The sequence below is a fragment of the Euwallacea similis genome, chromosome 8 (assembly GCF_039881205.1).
Source record: "Euwallacea similis isolate ESF13 chromosome 8, ESF131.1, whole genome shotgun sequence".
In the NCBI taxonomy this organism is placed as follows: domain Eukaryota; kingdom Metazoa; phylum Arthropoda; class Insecta; order Coleoptera; family Curculionidae; genus Euwallacea; species Euwallacea similis.
Window position 1 is genome coordinate 2,368,577 of NC_089616.1, and position 16,671 is coordinate 2,385,247.

The following is a 16,671-nucleotide window of genomic DNA, read 5'->3' on the forward strand; positions in this document are numbered from 1 at the left end:
GTCAAATAACGAATGTGGTAAAAAACGTTATTTTAATAGTTAAATTAATATAAAAGGTCAAAATAACATGAGACTCTTGACGTCTGTAGATCTGACTGAATTTATAAATAAATTAATTTTTGAGGAAATGGAATAGAATTCGACCAAAAACTAAGAGAGACAAAATTTAGGTAACAGATGGGAGAAGTTAAAAAATATATAAAAATTCACCAGTGGCGCACGAGCAATTTTTTTTAAAGGATTTTGTGAACCAGACCTCGGAAAATACAATACCCTGTATAGGAATTAGAGGAAATTTACTCTCGTTTCAAGCAGCACCTATTACCTAACATGTATATAAAGTTTAAAGGATCTATCTGTAGTAGGTCAAGCACAATAAAAACCTATTTTTTTCTTTAATTTTTGTTAAAGTAACAAAAGTAGTATTGACTGATCTAGTGTATAAGATTTGGTTGACACTAAACTTTTTCGTTTTGTTTTGGTAACAGAGAACCGATTAAGATGATGCAGCGTTTTGACGATTTTCTGGACCGTTTTTGGGTCAGTCGTTTTTCAAGCGTTGGTCTAAAGCTCTGGTTAATGTTTTTTCTGTTTATCCGTTAAATTATAAATATTCAAAGTTACGAATTCACTATTTTATTATTTTTCACCAATCACACAAACCACAAAAATTTTAACACCCTGTAACTCTGTTACCGATCGAGATCGGACCCACGTCCATATGAACTGTTTTGAATGGTGAGGTCTATTTTCCATATCAATTTATCCGAAATAAACCGGGACACCCTGTATGTCTAAACCATTAACGGTTATAAATATTACGGCATAGATGCAGGAATCCTGGAAATAAGGGTTGGACAGATTTTTCACGACTTTCGTATCCCTCATCTGGAATTATCAAAAATCCTCGTATTCTCAATTTCCCAGCCTCGACTCTTCCATACCAGTTACAGATGTTTAATCTGATGTATCTAGATTTAGACATTTTCCAATTTTATTTTTTTATTTAATTTACCCAGACCATTTCTCAGGGTATCCAGAAGATTTTTTAAACTTGCACAAACCTTTGTAGCATGAGAAATTATCCGATTTTTTTATTTAGCCATCAATTCTCTCGAAGTTGGATTTGCGTTTCCTTTTGCAGGGTTTGAAATAAACATTTACACTTTAATATTTTGCAACTCATTTGTGTCTGTCTTACAGTGTTTCATTGTTCCCAGATGACTTCTCATGATTCCCACTCTTGCAACGAGAGTGATTATCAAAATCTTTATTTTGTTTGCTTTTTCAGTCTGGATCTTCTATATCCCTTGCGAAGGAGCCTGAAATGTCTAAATAAATTATAGAGATCTCTACTCAATATCTAAGCACAGCATAAAGCTGCATTTGTGTTCTAGTTGGATAGGAACTTTGTGGCATATTATTTTGGACCATTCATTGTTCCAAAAGAGTAGAATACACCTAGCAGAAAGTTGCCTTTTCAATGCCCTTTACTGGCAGATGAAAACTTCCAACATGCTCATGCTTAATGATTATGACTTAATGCTTATATGATTAATTTAGGTTCGGACGTTTGAAAACATCTTGATTCTTTCCACTTAATGAGGAGCTTGAGTTTTTTAACGATCACTCATGATCTTACCGTGAGCTGGGTAAATGAGCCCCGACTTATCTTGAAAACTGCGACAACTCCCTCAAGCCCTAGAGCTCTCGCTCCTCTATTTGGAGGACATTGTTTCAACTCATTCTCATTCACACATCTGTGTCGAGATTTCAGTGTTTTTCCTGGGCAAGGTTCACCTGAAGCTTAGTTTGACCAACTTGGTCGATGTACATATATTTTGCATCGACTTTATGATTTTAAATTTTCCCCGTTTAAACTTACGCGAAGCTCAATTTTGGTCCTAAATAATTCGATTTGGCAGTCACGATTTCTGGCTACATTTCGCAGTTGTGACACGCTTAAACAGAATTTTCGCTGTTTTAACTTATTTACAGCTTAATTTGATAAATTTGGTCTATTCAGGTTGATGTCCATCCGCACGAGCATCGACGCCATAAGGTTAAATAGCTATTCGGCCTCTTTGTGTCCATCCGCAGGTCCGGGGAATGGCTTCCTATAAATAAAGTACCCCCGAATTAGATAAGTACGTATTTAAAGGGTGCACATTGAAGCCTCCATAGGGTCATAATTTACAGATTTTTGATGGTCGCAATATACCACCCCAGCAATTAGGTTTATTGCGTATTATAACGCGGTGCATTTTAATCTCTATGAGGATCTTTGCTAGATTGTTGAACTCCGTTCAGCAAACATTGGCTTTTGCTTTTAAAAACTAAGTCCTCAAAGCGAATGTTAGCAAATATAAAAACAATATGGCCGAGAGGTAAAAGGGCATATATTAAGCGATTATACTAAAGCGGTCTGAAGGAAAATAACACACAGCGATCATTCCCAACAAATGGTGCTCATTTCTTCGTTTAAATTGTTCGTAGAAATCATAATACATAAAAGGCGATCTAAAACACACCTTCGCTCAACAATTCAATGTGAATGTCTTGGAATACATGTGAGCCGACCCTAAACTTTTATTTGATTTAATATTATTAGCATTTACGAGCACTTCACCAATCTCTATAAACGGTGTTCCCGTGGAAGGTTTATTTCTTTGAATTTTGATGCCGTTGCTGAGCTATGCAAATTTATGTGGTAGTATGAGATTAGAGGTACGAGGCTCTTTAATTGGTTTTTCAACCGAAGTGTTTGGAAGGCATCTTTCACGAAATTTCCTTCGCATTAAGCGACATTGTTCGCGAAGAGCCTGAGCAATCAACAAGCTTCGGCAAATTATACTGAGAACGTCGCTAGCGAGAAACCGCTAATGCCAGTTAAGAAAAAAATATTTGCGACTAAAATCTACACTCCCGTTCATTTTGATACTTTCCAAAAATTCCACGATAAAAAAGCCTCCATTTCCTATTAGACGAAAACTCCCAACTCAAAAATCACCCTGTAGATGGCGAGCATCCTGAACGGGCTCGATCTATTTTCAGAGACTCCTGACAAATTGATGATCAGCTTCGTTCGCAATTCCCTCATTTCAAACTGGATCCACAAAGCGCAGTCAGATTACTTTTGAAGAAATCTTAAATTTCAATAGAATAGATAGCATGGAAATGGATCAAAACCAACAATGCCAAAAATAAAACATCATTCAAGATTGGTCACCAACATAGGGCAAGGGCGCTCTATTAGACGATCATCCTCAATCAGATCTGGGCAAAGGAATCCTCAGGGGGAGAGTTGAGATGAGTAGTGACATGTGAATGAAGTATAGATAAGAACCTGAGGTTCTTAGGTACTCTCCATTGTCCGTGTCAGAATACAAACCCATTGAGGGATTGGATATCTAATCTTCACACTTGAAACAAAGCGAAACACTGCAAATTCTACATCATTCTAATCAGGACTGGAACATCGAGACACGTCGTTAACTGATCTACGCACTGAAGAGTCGCACTTCTTTTGGGGCGTAAATTGCTGTGTCGCTTTTCTACTAATTCACTTAATCCCTCTGATTACTATCTCCTTTTGCTAACCTCTTGCATCTTCCTCTTCAATATTTATTCAAACCACCAACATGAGGCAGATTTTCGACTTCACACAGCAGTTGCGCCATTGTCACTCCCTCTGCTAAACTCAGTTATGATTTTCTAATGATGCCTTGATAATCATGGAAGATAATCAGGAATTTGGTGTGATCGAGCACCTTCAAGGGGCAATTCATCACTTTCCACTTACCTACTCCTGGAAGCTTAACATTTAAAATACGTTTGCAGATCAGGGGTGGAATGGGGAGATTTCCTCACAATTTTTTGTCCACGACAGCCAACAACTTTTTGAATATTTTAAACGAATCGTAGTGGTGGTCAGGATTCGAGGGGTAATCAGGAGATTTTTGTCAGATAAATCCGTTGAAGAACTGTCTCCTTTTTTGAGCATTCTGCCGTTATTCTTCGGTGTGCCTGGGCGGTTAATTTTGCTTCACTAGAAGGGTTAATCTTCGAGATCTTACTAGAACCTTATGCTTACTAAAATTCTGGACAGAGATCACGTGGCATGTGGATTGGGATGAAATCGATCTTGCGGGGTTAGTTTGATCACAATTTCCATTACATACATATTCTGATTTGGTGCCCGAAAAGCTCATTTCTAGTGCAGTAAACTCATTTCGCGTTCCTAGGCGCCTATAGTGATCACTTCATATTGAACTCACGTGTAAATAATATTTTGCAACGATTTTATGTTCACATCAGCCTTTACATTGCTGCTGGCGTTACCCTTCAAAATAAGCTTGTCCCCAATCGTTATGTTCAAAAATTATTTCCTGAAGTTTTTCAATACCCATATCCATAAATCGTCCTGTATAAGAAAATTAACTGCCAACAGTGTTTGAATTTTAAATTCTTCCAATAAGAGAATTATTGAAAGTCGTGGGGGAAAGTTGGGATTTGGGGAAAAATTTCATTACGAGCCTGTTCTTATGAGAATAATATAATTGATTAATGGCCGGAGTAATTGAATCACGAGGCGCGAACAAAAAAATCACTCACGAATAAATGATAAAATTTATTTCGTTATGAAACTTAAAAAGTTTGTAGTGACAGTTTGCAAAAGAGGGAGTGTTATTGGAATAAATGCTTCCTGGCTCGAGAGGGAACCGCAGTCGAGGATCGTGATTTAACATGAGGGCTCTAATTTAATATGGGCCCCTCTGCATTATTAGTTGCATACACAAATACTATTAATGTAATGAAGAAGTTGTAATCCGATTTGCCACAGTGATATCATTTAATAAATGACTTCGGGTAACGATGTTTATCATGTTTTATAAGCGACGAACTGCTGTGTCCTTATTAAAATTAATTGGTCCATTCTGTTAAATTCTGTGATTACTTTGCTACAGTTGCTACACTAATTATAGTTAAACGCGTTGCTCACTCAAGTTCAACATCTGCTCTTCAACGGCCCAAAAATCCGTGCATTACAGGTTCAGTAAAGCAAGTCGGAGCATCAACACTGTCTAATGCGAATTGAGAATTCCTTAATTTAATTCTGAACAACGAATAACTTCGGTTAAAGCCTCAGCTATAAAGCTTTAACCGGAGATCATTTCAAGATCGGACTATTTTCAGTGGCGTAGGCAAAACTAGGTTCTAGTTGATTCTCCGAACCTCCAAACAAAATTTAGTTATCTTTTTAAAGTTGGGTACGCCTCTGGTTTTTGAGCGTCAGATTAAATAGTTTTTGATATTTTAAAGACATAAAAAAATTGCGCGTCTCAGTGGCGTACGGAGAAACAGACACTTCAAAATCTCAAAACAAGATTGTTGCCTGAATCTTTCAAGTCTTTCAAAAGTTTTAGAGACGCCTTTGGTTTTTGGTCGTAAAATTAAATAGAGTTCTTGACATCTTAAACTTCTGGACAGACATCAAAAACAGCGATTTTCAGCGGCGTACGGGCCATGAAGATTCGTTAACTTCGGAAAGTATGGTCATCGATCCGAAGCACGTCAGCAAGAGAAACCTCCTCTTGACAAAGCAATATTCAAAAATATTGAGCAGCCTTTTTCCACTCTACAGTGAATTAAAACTGATCTAATATTAACCCTTGAAATTTCATACGGGAGTTCTAAAAACTATATCTATCCCCTCTCTCAGTTCAGTAATATGAAGGAAAATCTAAAGATACTAACATAATATACGTATGAAATTTAGAAGTGATCTAAATAGTTAGCATCATTCAAATAGTTTCACTCAATTAGGCTGACATTTGGATGCAGTCGTCTCATACAAAGGGTGCCCCCAAACAATCATCCCTACAAGCGGGGTAGCAATCGCCCCATCACTGCTAAAAGCCTTTTCGTATTACACGTTTAAATAGGGTAAGTAATTTGATTACTGAGCGATGTCACTCTGTAGTGCTTAGTTAATGTTTTAGCATATTTCACTTACCATATTAAATTCTTATTTGAATCTATGTTGAGCCAGGGACAAAAGCAATTCGCAGGTAACGTGGAGGTTTATTCCTCGTACCTATGAGAAGTAGGACTTTTGCTATAAATTTAATAAATTAAGTGAATTAATGCACATATATTATATTTATCATAGGAAAGTAGTTCATTGGCCTTGCACATTCGCACTCGCTGAACGCATCAAAACTGGCAATTTTATTTTCTTTAGTATGCTACCTACCCAAAAAATCCGGGTTCTACCTTGTTTTGTTATGTCTGGATCAATGTGCCACAGGCACGTGAACTTTCTGTGATAAATATGCATTTGCTACTACAGATGCATTGGGGTGTTTAACTAAAAAAGATTTTTTTAACACCGCTAAAACACAATTTTGTCCAGCTCAGCAATTAGCCGAGAGTTAATCAGGGATCGAAGAAAAATGTCTAGAATCTCGAGATTACAAAATCGCTGCAGCGGGCATCAATGCCATCACAAGCGTAGCTTAAGCTCAGCGCCATCAGAGCATAGTTAAACTTTTGAAAAATTAAAATTCAGCGCATATAGAATTTTTTAGTGCTTGTTTGGTAGTTCGAACTAGGTCCAGGGTCAAGTGACCATAGGTCAACACTCGCAGAAGCGCAACAAAAGCGATTGAAATTTTTTTAGGGGTATAGCAAGGATGGGATAAGTAATGTTTGAATAAGAACTTCTCTCTATATTTCGGTTTCTCGTTCCAGTTTCTTCAGCTTACTGATTCATAACCATTCTATGCTCGGCAATATAAAATCAGACGCTTTTGTTCAATGTGCTCTCGTACTACTGGAAATATGAATAATAAATTACGAAAGGGTTATTCAAAGGTAGCGCTCAAAGCTAACCCTATAAGATAAAAAAAGAATCATTCTTAGGAAGTTCGGAAGAATAGACATCGGCATCCTAACATAAGATAACTAAATTTAAGTTTAATTAAGATTAATGATATGCAGAGTAGTTCTATCTTCAGTTTGGAGGCCGTCACGGCTTTCCCCCCCATTAACATTATCTATGGCTCTTAGCCTTTATGCTTTCGCCTTGATGCACCAATACGAGGAAAATTTCTCTGTATTAGTCTTTGTGAAGAAGTTTTTACATTCTTACCATGCCTTAGTTGCCGACTGTTGATAGAGTAATTTAGATTTTTTGCAACGGGGGAAAAATTTCATCTCTTGAGCGCATGTGAACGGTTCCCCAAACCAATTTAGACTCTCACCCCGATTTAAAACGAATTTAAAATGACCGACCATTGCGAACAATGCAATGCATCATCATTCGTCTTGCACGGTCGTCGCATTATTAGCCTCCACACAATACTGAAGGAGACTTGCCAGGAAGTAGACGTATCGAATGTGATCAGCCTCCTCCAAAATTTATAAATCTTTCCAAGCACGGGATAGAGGTCCTTCTAAATAAGCTGCATCGTCAGGAGCGACTGTTTTCACTTTTTTCTTCTTCAGCTTCTTTCCTTCTTCTTGGTTCAATCAGCTTTCATGGTCTATATTGACTGCTCCAAGTTGTTTCCTTTTGGAGTCTCCAAGAAAGCTGCAAGTATCTGCATACCTTACATCCTCTTTTCAGGTATTTCTTCATTCATCAGTAAAGTATGATTATGGATAAGGGGCAGTGGGGTTTGCTAAGATTTATTGTTGCCAATATGATCATAAAGCTTGGAAATAGCTTTCTTTTGTGTCCACTCTGGCCCCTAGAACATACATTTTTAGCAATCCGTTTCACATTCCACTTTCCACCAAGGGACTAGTACGTAGACAATTTCCAAAAATCGATAAGAAACAGTGAAATATTTCCAAACATTTGCCTTTGCAGCAGAAACCTTTATTAAAGATGACGAACACCTGTGTCCGCCCCGGCGCCTCAAAGAGGACACCGGCGTCTGCCGCGGCAGTTAATGTGGCATACTAAGAAGTAATTAGTCTCATGTAGGTACATTAAAGTTACGCAGAATGAAAGAATTGGTTGTTTGGAAAAATGATCTTAGTGGCGCTGGTAAGGGTGTGTGCCAGGCAGCGCATGAACTGAGCGAACTCAGCGACGTTAAGAGGTGCACTTAACAGAAACTCTTTAATCAGACCTATTTAGGAGAGAGTAGGGAAGCTCTATTCCACCGCGAATGTGCTTATACTATAGTAAGATCGAGTTTTAGAGCTCCGTATAACAAATGGAACAGAGCAGGGAAACCGGAGGGGGAAGGGCGTGCTTGCAACCAATACCGGGCGTTTCCACCAAACAACGTTTACGCCAATCACGGCGCGCACCGCAGCGTCGCGTTCCTCCTTTCCGCCAATGAAAAAAGCATTAATCTCTTTTAAAAATAGAGCAGAGTGCAACCACGCAACTACGCGACACGCACAGAATCGCTAACTGCCATTGAAGCTGCCGTAATGAGCTTCACAGTAGAACATATTTAACATGCAGTTCACTCTATAGATATCCCCACTGCTGGTGCCCGCAATTCACCTTGCCACCGCCCACTTAAAACTCACTTCGGCGAGTGCATAGTTTCCTTACGAATTTCTCGTTAGTTCATTGTCAACTAACACTCCACTCATTCTCAACTCGAGATAGAGCTGAACTCTAAACTGGCTCAATACCACCCCGTGAAAGTGATGTGCGTGTAGTGATTGCGTGTCGCGTTACTCAAAAAACATTAGAACAATCATTGGGAGACGCGGCTAGTTCGCGTCATTTACTCTTTAACCACGGCTTCTCCAGTTGCAATGACGCAACATAGCGATGCCTCTAGTGATCGTTCCGAGGTGTCCGTGACACCACCGCCTCCAGTTTCGAAAATGTTGGAGTTTGCGACTCATCAAAATCTGAGCCTTTTTAACTTGGAGCATAGAAACATGCTAGCGGCCCCATTAGCGGCGTTACATTCCATGGCAGAAATGAAGCAGCATCAAAGTCACCTGAGTCCCTCGTCTGAGCATTTGCACGGTCAAGACAAGAGCGATAATGATCTACTTTTAGAGAGAACTACTTTGCATATGGAAAGATCGGGGCTGACGTCGCGGAGCCCTTTAGGAGCTACAAGTAATAGCAATAGCTCTCAAGGAGCTAACCCCCATGGCATCGATCACATATTGTCGAGGCCGTCGCAAATCACCACTGGTCCACTGCATTTTCCGCATAATTTAGGGTTTTCTCAAAATTCTTTGGGAATGACGACGAATAGTGCTCAAAATGCAGCTAATCCTGGATTGAGGGGTTTTAACATTGCCGCAGCTGCCTTCTTTCATCATCACGCTGCTAATTCAGTCAACAAACCTCCGGTTGAGTTAGGAAGAACCACGGGCGGACTTTATTGGCCCGGAATCCAAAGTTTAAATCCCATTGCATGGAGAGATCGACTGAGCAACAGTAAGTAGTTTCTATGTATGCTTGAGGACAACTTTCAACAGAATGTTAGTATATGCTATTAAAACCTTTGGGATTAACACTTGCTTATGCATAGTAATTACGTTTCTAAAGAACATTTTGGTTGTTGCCATTAACTTGGCAATTTAAGGGAGAAGGGCAATTAGGGGTCTTAATGATTCAGAGAGATCCCTTTTCGCTCTATCTCTTCTCGGTATCCGACTGGTCACAAACCAGTTTCATGTCCTTTTGATCATTTTGGTGGGATTTTTTCCGCTTTATGACTGATAAAGACTAAAAGCACCGATAACTTCAATACTTTTACGAATTTTAATAATCTGAAGTTTTTTGAGTCAAAAAGGTATTCTGGAAAAAATCTCTAACCGTTTTCGAGATACTCTTTAAAACCAAATCTTCGTTGTCTATTATTGGAAAACTATTTCTCATCTCAATATTAGTGAATTAATTGTTTCCCTTATTATTTTTTGGGATATTTTTCGATTGAGGATTTTGCTGGTTAACCTTAGCTTCCGGGCACCTCGTATAGACAAATACAGAGAAATCATTTTTGTCATTAAGTTATGAGGATATATTTATTGAAATTCATACATTTTGTTTTATAGTTCCAGCAGTTTTCGAGCTTCCGGCAGCTGGCCCACTGTATAAACTGACTGTATGACTGTATGACTGTATGAACTAACCTGAACTCTGTATAAAATATATATACGGGGTGTCCTAGATTTTACCTTAGAACTCATCATTTCAAAATCTTGTAAAGATAGCAGAACATTTTAAATACGGAAATTTTAATTGGGAGGCAAACGTATAGCCTGAATATAAATTTAAACATACGGGTGGTTCAAAAAAGTTTATCAGGATTTAATATTATTTTATATTATATTGTTGCTTCTTTTGATTTCGTCCAATTTTTTTAAATAATTAAAATTTTTGCGATATTATAAAATTTCCTGCAATTTCCGCTCTTTTTTTGAACCACCCCGTGCATTTAAAATTATGTCCAACCTACACCTTTACGTCTATTTTATCTCTATTATATGTAACCTTTTGTTCTCTCTCTCGCTACGAAGTTTTGAGATACAACTTCCATAAACTAAAATCACATAAATTAGAGGAATATAAAAATAAAGTAACGAATAAAAATGAGGCCTAATAGTAGACAATCCACAATTATTCTACTCAGTCACTGTGCATGCGTCTAATTTGACTAATCGACGTCAGCAATTCAGCCATTTTTAAACTATCACGTGGTGCGCAGTAAATATGCGTCGCAGAACTATTTCGGTCCTTTTCGAGATTTTTCACAGTCAACTAAGATGTTTCATTTCCAATCTTTGCCAGGGATTGCGGTTAGCCCTATGTTATCTGAGAGGTATGAGATTAAAAGTTGGGACGCCCTGTATGTTTATATACAAAAAAAACTCAAACTTCGCATATTCAACCCGGTATAGCTCGGTTTATCATTTTTGCAACGCAAGTTGCAACAAATTATGACAGTAAAACAATTATGCAATCCAACTAGTTTTTATGTTATTTCTGTGATCTTTTCCCCGAGAATGGCCAAATGTAGGCCGCAACGCCGACAAGATTAGGTCACAAACCAGCTGCTGAATTAATTATTGTTGGAAACAGTATTTTTAAGTTATCATTGTGATTTAAGGTAAACTTTTCCTAATGGCACAAACCTTATTGTGACAACTGTGTATTTTCCGGTGGAGTTAAAATAGTGAAACCGCAGCCCCAGCAAGGAAAACAAACGTCTCTTTGGGGGATTGATATACTCTTCTACACTTAAACAACCTGAGGCGAAATCAGAACCAAAGTTTACCGACGTTTAGAAAAATAAACGATAAAGCATAATCTCTTAAAAAAGCACATAATTTAATAAATTGTCTTATTCGCTGGACGATTTGAGGAATTTGAAAGGAAGTCACTCAGTCGACGTCCCAAATACAAGATATAATTTATGGTCTATAAAATTTAAGGGTCTTTATGATAATATTAATACGGTAAAGCGCTTTGAAATTACAGGTTAATCTCACCATATGTCAAGCTGATAATATCATTTATTTCATGAGGAAGGGGCTGTTTATGACGCGAACACGTAACGACTTTGATTACCTACTACTAAACACGGTTAATTTACACCTGGTAACAGATTGAGATTGAGATATGTTAACTAGCTCTATACGACATATTTCAAAGAACATTATTGAACCTTCGGTACATGTTACGGGAGATGCAAATATTTCTTTTCTGATATGATAATTGCCTCTGGCCTATCACAGAGTCAACAGTTCGCATACCAGTTATTAGCTGCGAATTGTCCTTGCATTTCTGTATTATTAATAATGCATAACGTGTTTCGGCGTGACTACGGCATGTTGATGATTTCACGTTCTCACCAAGTTTACCTATCTAACCGTAATTCTCGTCGTAAACAATAATACCCTCACGCTTACACACCGCTAAACCAATTGTGGATCTCAAATGTTTGTTTCTCCACATCATACAAACAGCAATATTGTCATCCCATCCTATTTACTCAGTTTCTGATAATAGTGATTTTGTTGACATGGGGCAAACTTTAGGAGTACCTTGTTCATTATTATTAACTTGAGAAAAGGGCCCATTTTCTTTGTGTCAAGACCTCATTCACTCCTTACTTTTTGTGTCAACAACCGCACGAATTCGCATTTTAATGAGGCACTTACCTACAGCGATGAAAATTTTTAACGCTTTGGTATTTTGAACCGATACACAGGTCAGATTAGGGTCTCTTGCTTTACAAGGTGTTGGTTTCTGGAGCTCAACCGTGGTCATCTCGGTGACCATAAAAGGTACGAGGTCGCCCAAATTAGGGCAAAGTCGCGGCGCTATTCGGAGTTCAGCCAGATGTTTTTTTTTATTTGAAAAATTCCGATGACTTTCGGAGATATTCGAAATGAACTGAAATTCTTAAAAAACGTTTTTATTTTTTCCTCAGCTTATTGACCGACGTAAGTCATAACGATTCATCACTGCAGCTTTTCCGCTTCCACAACGTGGAGATGTCACGTTTCAAATTCAGCGTTTTAAGTTCCGACAATTATCATCAACTTTGTTCTTTTTTATGGGTGCCATTATGAATTTCCCCATTTTTGAAGTCAATTTTTTTTCTGATTGCAATGAGGTACCACACTTTAGCGTTCAGTCCTGTAATTGGCTGGAAATATAAAATGTCCTGCTTTTGCAAAGATTGATTTGGAAATAACAAAATATGAAATATGACAAGTTAGAGAGAAAAAAAAAGAACAAAATTACAAGAGGTTCTCGAAGGGTTCAAATTCGAAATGCGATTTCAAAATCGAATCTCAGATTAACCTCAAGTATGTCAAATCAAGTGAACCGAGAGCTGACCTGTTGAACAAGCCATTAGCGGCTGTTAAATTTAACTATTTTAGAGATAAGTTAAATGTTGTGAATGTATAATTGGGAGGGCGTGTTGACTGTTGCCAGATTTACGTGTACAGTACCGTCTTAACACTGTACCCTTATGTTGGCATATATCATTTTGTCAATAGAGGCATTTGGCAGACGCATAAAAAGATTTTTTCGATCGGGTAAAACGTTGCCGCAACCGCTTCACTCATTTCCACGGCCCGTGCCGTGGAAACCCAACCTACTACTATTATATTAATTTTACCAATGTCTAGACTCCCAAGGAACTTCTACAATTAATGTTTTAATGGAAATAAGAAAAAAATATGTTCTGGAATGACAAAGAGCCTGACTAACAATCATTGTTTGCTAACCTGAACTAACTTTTTTTCCATGAGGAGGTGAAAATCTTCAAAAAATATTCGGCCGATTGATGCCCTCCGCAGATAGCTTGGCAGGATCTGTACTCTATTGCCAGAGGTCTGGTACAAAATTACTATTGTCAGGCATTCTTAACAAATGCTAAGTAACGGCAACTGTTCAGAACTATTTAGGATATTTTACAGGATGTCTGTTTAGCGATTTCTGAGAAGAAAACCTCAAATTATATAAATGTAGTACCAACAATAACAATAAATAAATATGGCCAAATCATGCCATGTTTTTTACAGTTAGTGTTGCTACTTTATGGTTCATAAGCGAGACTTTGAGTTTGAGCATGATGTTTCCTGCATTAAATTGCAGTAAACTATTTGCGATACATTAATGTGGCCGCAAACGGGTCCTTAATTAGATGCGATAGGAGTTGGGCCGCACTATCTGGCCATTGCTCGCAAAAGGCAATCTAAAAAAAAACTGCGTGAATTTTTTTTTTAATTTCTAAGTAATTGCGAAAACTTTACAGGGTTTATCCCCTGTTTGTTCCAATCTGTTTTTTCCTCGTAACAGGAACCCATGTGGGTTTATCCGCGCTGGATAAATTTTTGCCAAGTCTGCTCGCGGTGTCAAGCACCGAAAAATTTCTAGGTTGCAAAAACAGGTATGAACTTTGAAAAGTCGTACCCAGTAAGTTTTTATGAAAAAATTGTAAAATCTCAATATAAAGGTTCTAAGAAATTGCGTACTACATCCAGCAGCTTTTCCGTTAACATCCGAATAACTCGATACTAAAATAGGCAGTTCTCTGCCGAAAATTTCCGCAACCGGACAGGTTAGTGAGCTCAGAGATAAATTCGCAGGGTCCACAAATCTACGCAAATCAAGTTATTGACAAATTCATTAGAAGCTATTATAGAATAATTATTAAGCGGAAGCGATACATAGACGGTGAACGTGATGTATCATCATCTGTCTACGGGGGTATCAGATATGAATAATTAATATCTGAGTTTGTTTGATTTGCCTAGTTAATAACGTGAAGACCAGATGGCGCCAGAAATCAAATATCACATACGTCAATGGTCATTATGCCAGAGGTCTGGCTAAGCAATGGTCCAAGTTCTCAGTATCAGAACTTTATGAGTAAAAATAATTGGATGTATTTATTATTGTTTTATTATACGTTATTATGCGATATGAGTTCAACGGAGAACATACAAACGTTGGGGAAAACTTCCGTGAAGGAGTTAGAGATTAAAATCCGGAGTCTGATTACTAAGATTCGGAGTCCGAATCCAAAGTTTTCACCCACTGTAATCAGTTTGTTTCCGATTCCGGTTTGAGCCGCAGCAATCACCTTTTGCTTTGTATTGTGATATATGATGTAATAATGTTGCAAACATATGTGACTCTTGAGCCGATAACAAAATTGTTATTGATATCGTCTAATCAACTAGACTAATGAAGAAAAGCATATGTTGCTTGTATTGTAAAACTAATAATTATAATTTCATACGCGGATGTAGCTTTAGCAATTTTGGATCGACGTCGCTTTTTAATTTTCCGCTGAATGTAGAGATTTGATTTTAAAAAACCGTGTTATTATAACGGATTTCTAATTGATCTGCAAGTTGCGGCTGGGGAGCCGGAGTCCGATAAAATGTCTTAAAAAAGAATTTTTAACCGAACGTAAACGATATCAGAGAAATACCAACAAGCGATGAAACTGCGAACTGAAAAACGGAATAGTTGTGAATTTATTAAAAAATTAGAACGACAAGGGAAGGAAAAAGGTCCGTGTTTGTCTTGAACTTGACATGAAGCTGGCGTGAACGAGTGATAAATTTAAGTATTTTCTTCATCTCCTCCTTCTAGCCATTCTTAGTAGAGAAAACCAAAAACCAGACAGACTTTTAGCAACTGACTTTTCAGGGACATTAGTAAGTTACCTGGAGAACTATCCAAAATGCCTCTATGGAAGAATTGAGACGAAGAAATATGCCATCAATTTTTTCCTCTACAGGGTGTCCCGAAATTAAGGCACCATACTTAAACAGCGTAAATTACGTCCAAAAATAACACCAAAACTTTATATAAACATATATCGAAAAACGCTTTTTTAACGATCTATGGCTCTTTAAAGACATAACTCTGATGATGGTTGTTTTGACATATTTCCAAAACGGTGTAAGATAACTTTATGAAATTTGGTATGATTTTATACCTTTTAAACCTTAATTGACTGACGTGGTTGAATGGAAAATATTTCGTCAGAGGTGTGCCGCACGGGGGGCGTCGGAGTTAAAAAATGCTACATTTTTTTATGTGCCCGGTTTTTTAGCTGCTGATGCAAAATTATGAAATCACACATGTGTCCAGAAAAAAAAGGTACTCTTGGTTCACATTGATAGAACGCTCCATTTCCGAATAAAATTAATTTGAACATTACATTGCATGACAAATACAAATGATGCTTAAAACGATAATTTTTAACCATATCAAAACTATTAAACAATAATAAAAAAAAACAACAAGAAATTTAAATGACACATTTTTAGAGTAAGTTTTCAAATAAGTTACTGTTAAAAAAAGAAAATCCGTTTCAAATTCTTCGTGCCTCCCAGAGCATAAAAAGACGATCTAGACTGTGTATCCAACAAAATGGTAACTTATTTGAAAACTTACTCTAAAAATGTGTCATTTAAATTTCTTGTTGTTTTTTTTTATTATTGTTTAATAGTTTTAATATGGTTAAAAATTATCGTTTTAAGCATCATTTGTATTTGTCATGCAATGTAATGTTCAAATTAATTTTATTCGAAAATGGAGCGTTCTATCAATGTGAACCAAGAGTACCTTTTTTTTCTGGACACATGTGTGGTTTCATAATTTTGCATCAGCAGCTAAAAAACCGGGCACATAAAAAAATGTAGCATTTTTTAACTCAGACGCCCCCCGTGTGGCACGCCTCTGACGAAATATTTTCCATTCAACCACGTCAGTCAATTAAGGTTTAAAAGGTATAAAATCATACCAAATTTCATAAAGTTATCTTGCACCGTTTTGGAAATATGTTAAAATAACCATCATCAGAGTTATGTCTTTAAAGAGCCATAGATCGTTAAAAAAGCGTTTTTCGATATATGTTTATATAAAGTTTTGATGTTATTTTTGGACGTAATTTACGCTGTTTAAGTATGTTGCCTTAATTTCGGGACACCCTATATATAACCCCCTTCCGTGGTCGTCCTAGAGAGCAAATCTAAATTATCGCACATGAATCTGGTTATTATTTAAAAGGAACGATAAAGTGAATAAAAGTCTTCTTTGTACATTTTCTCTATAGATTCTGCCTAAATTCGAGTTGGATTCCATCATTCTCCAGTATATGTTCATATTTGCGAGATTCTACAGAGAAGAAACCAGAT

The 16,671-nt window shown here is 37.3% G+C and overlaps 1 protein-coding gene across 2 annotated transcripts in view; it reads left to right on the forward strand.

Moving 5' to 3' along the window:
• The first annotated feature begins 8,586 nt into the window (after positions 1-8,586).
• Positions 8,587-16,671, forward strand: part of HGTX (HGTX homeodomain transcription factor) — a 29,392-nt gene continuing 21,307 nt past the window's right edge. For both annotated transcript variants that reach the window (XM_066392796.1, XM_066392797.1), the window contains exon 1: positions 8,587-9,430. In XM_066392796.1, the coding sequence (XP_066248893.1) occupies positions 8,788-9,430 (643 nt within the window). In that variant the 5' untranslated portion in view covers positions 8,587-8,787. The remainder of the gene's footprint in view (positions 9,431-16,671) is intronic.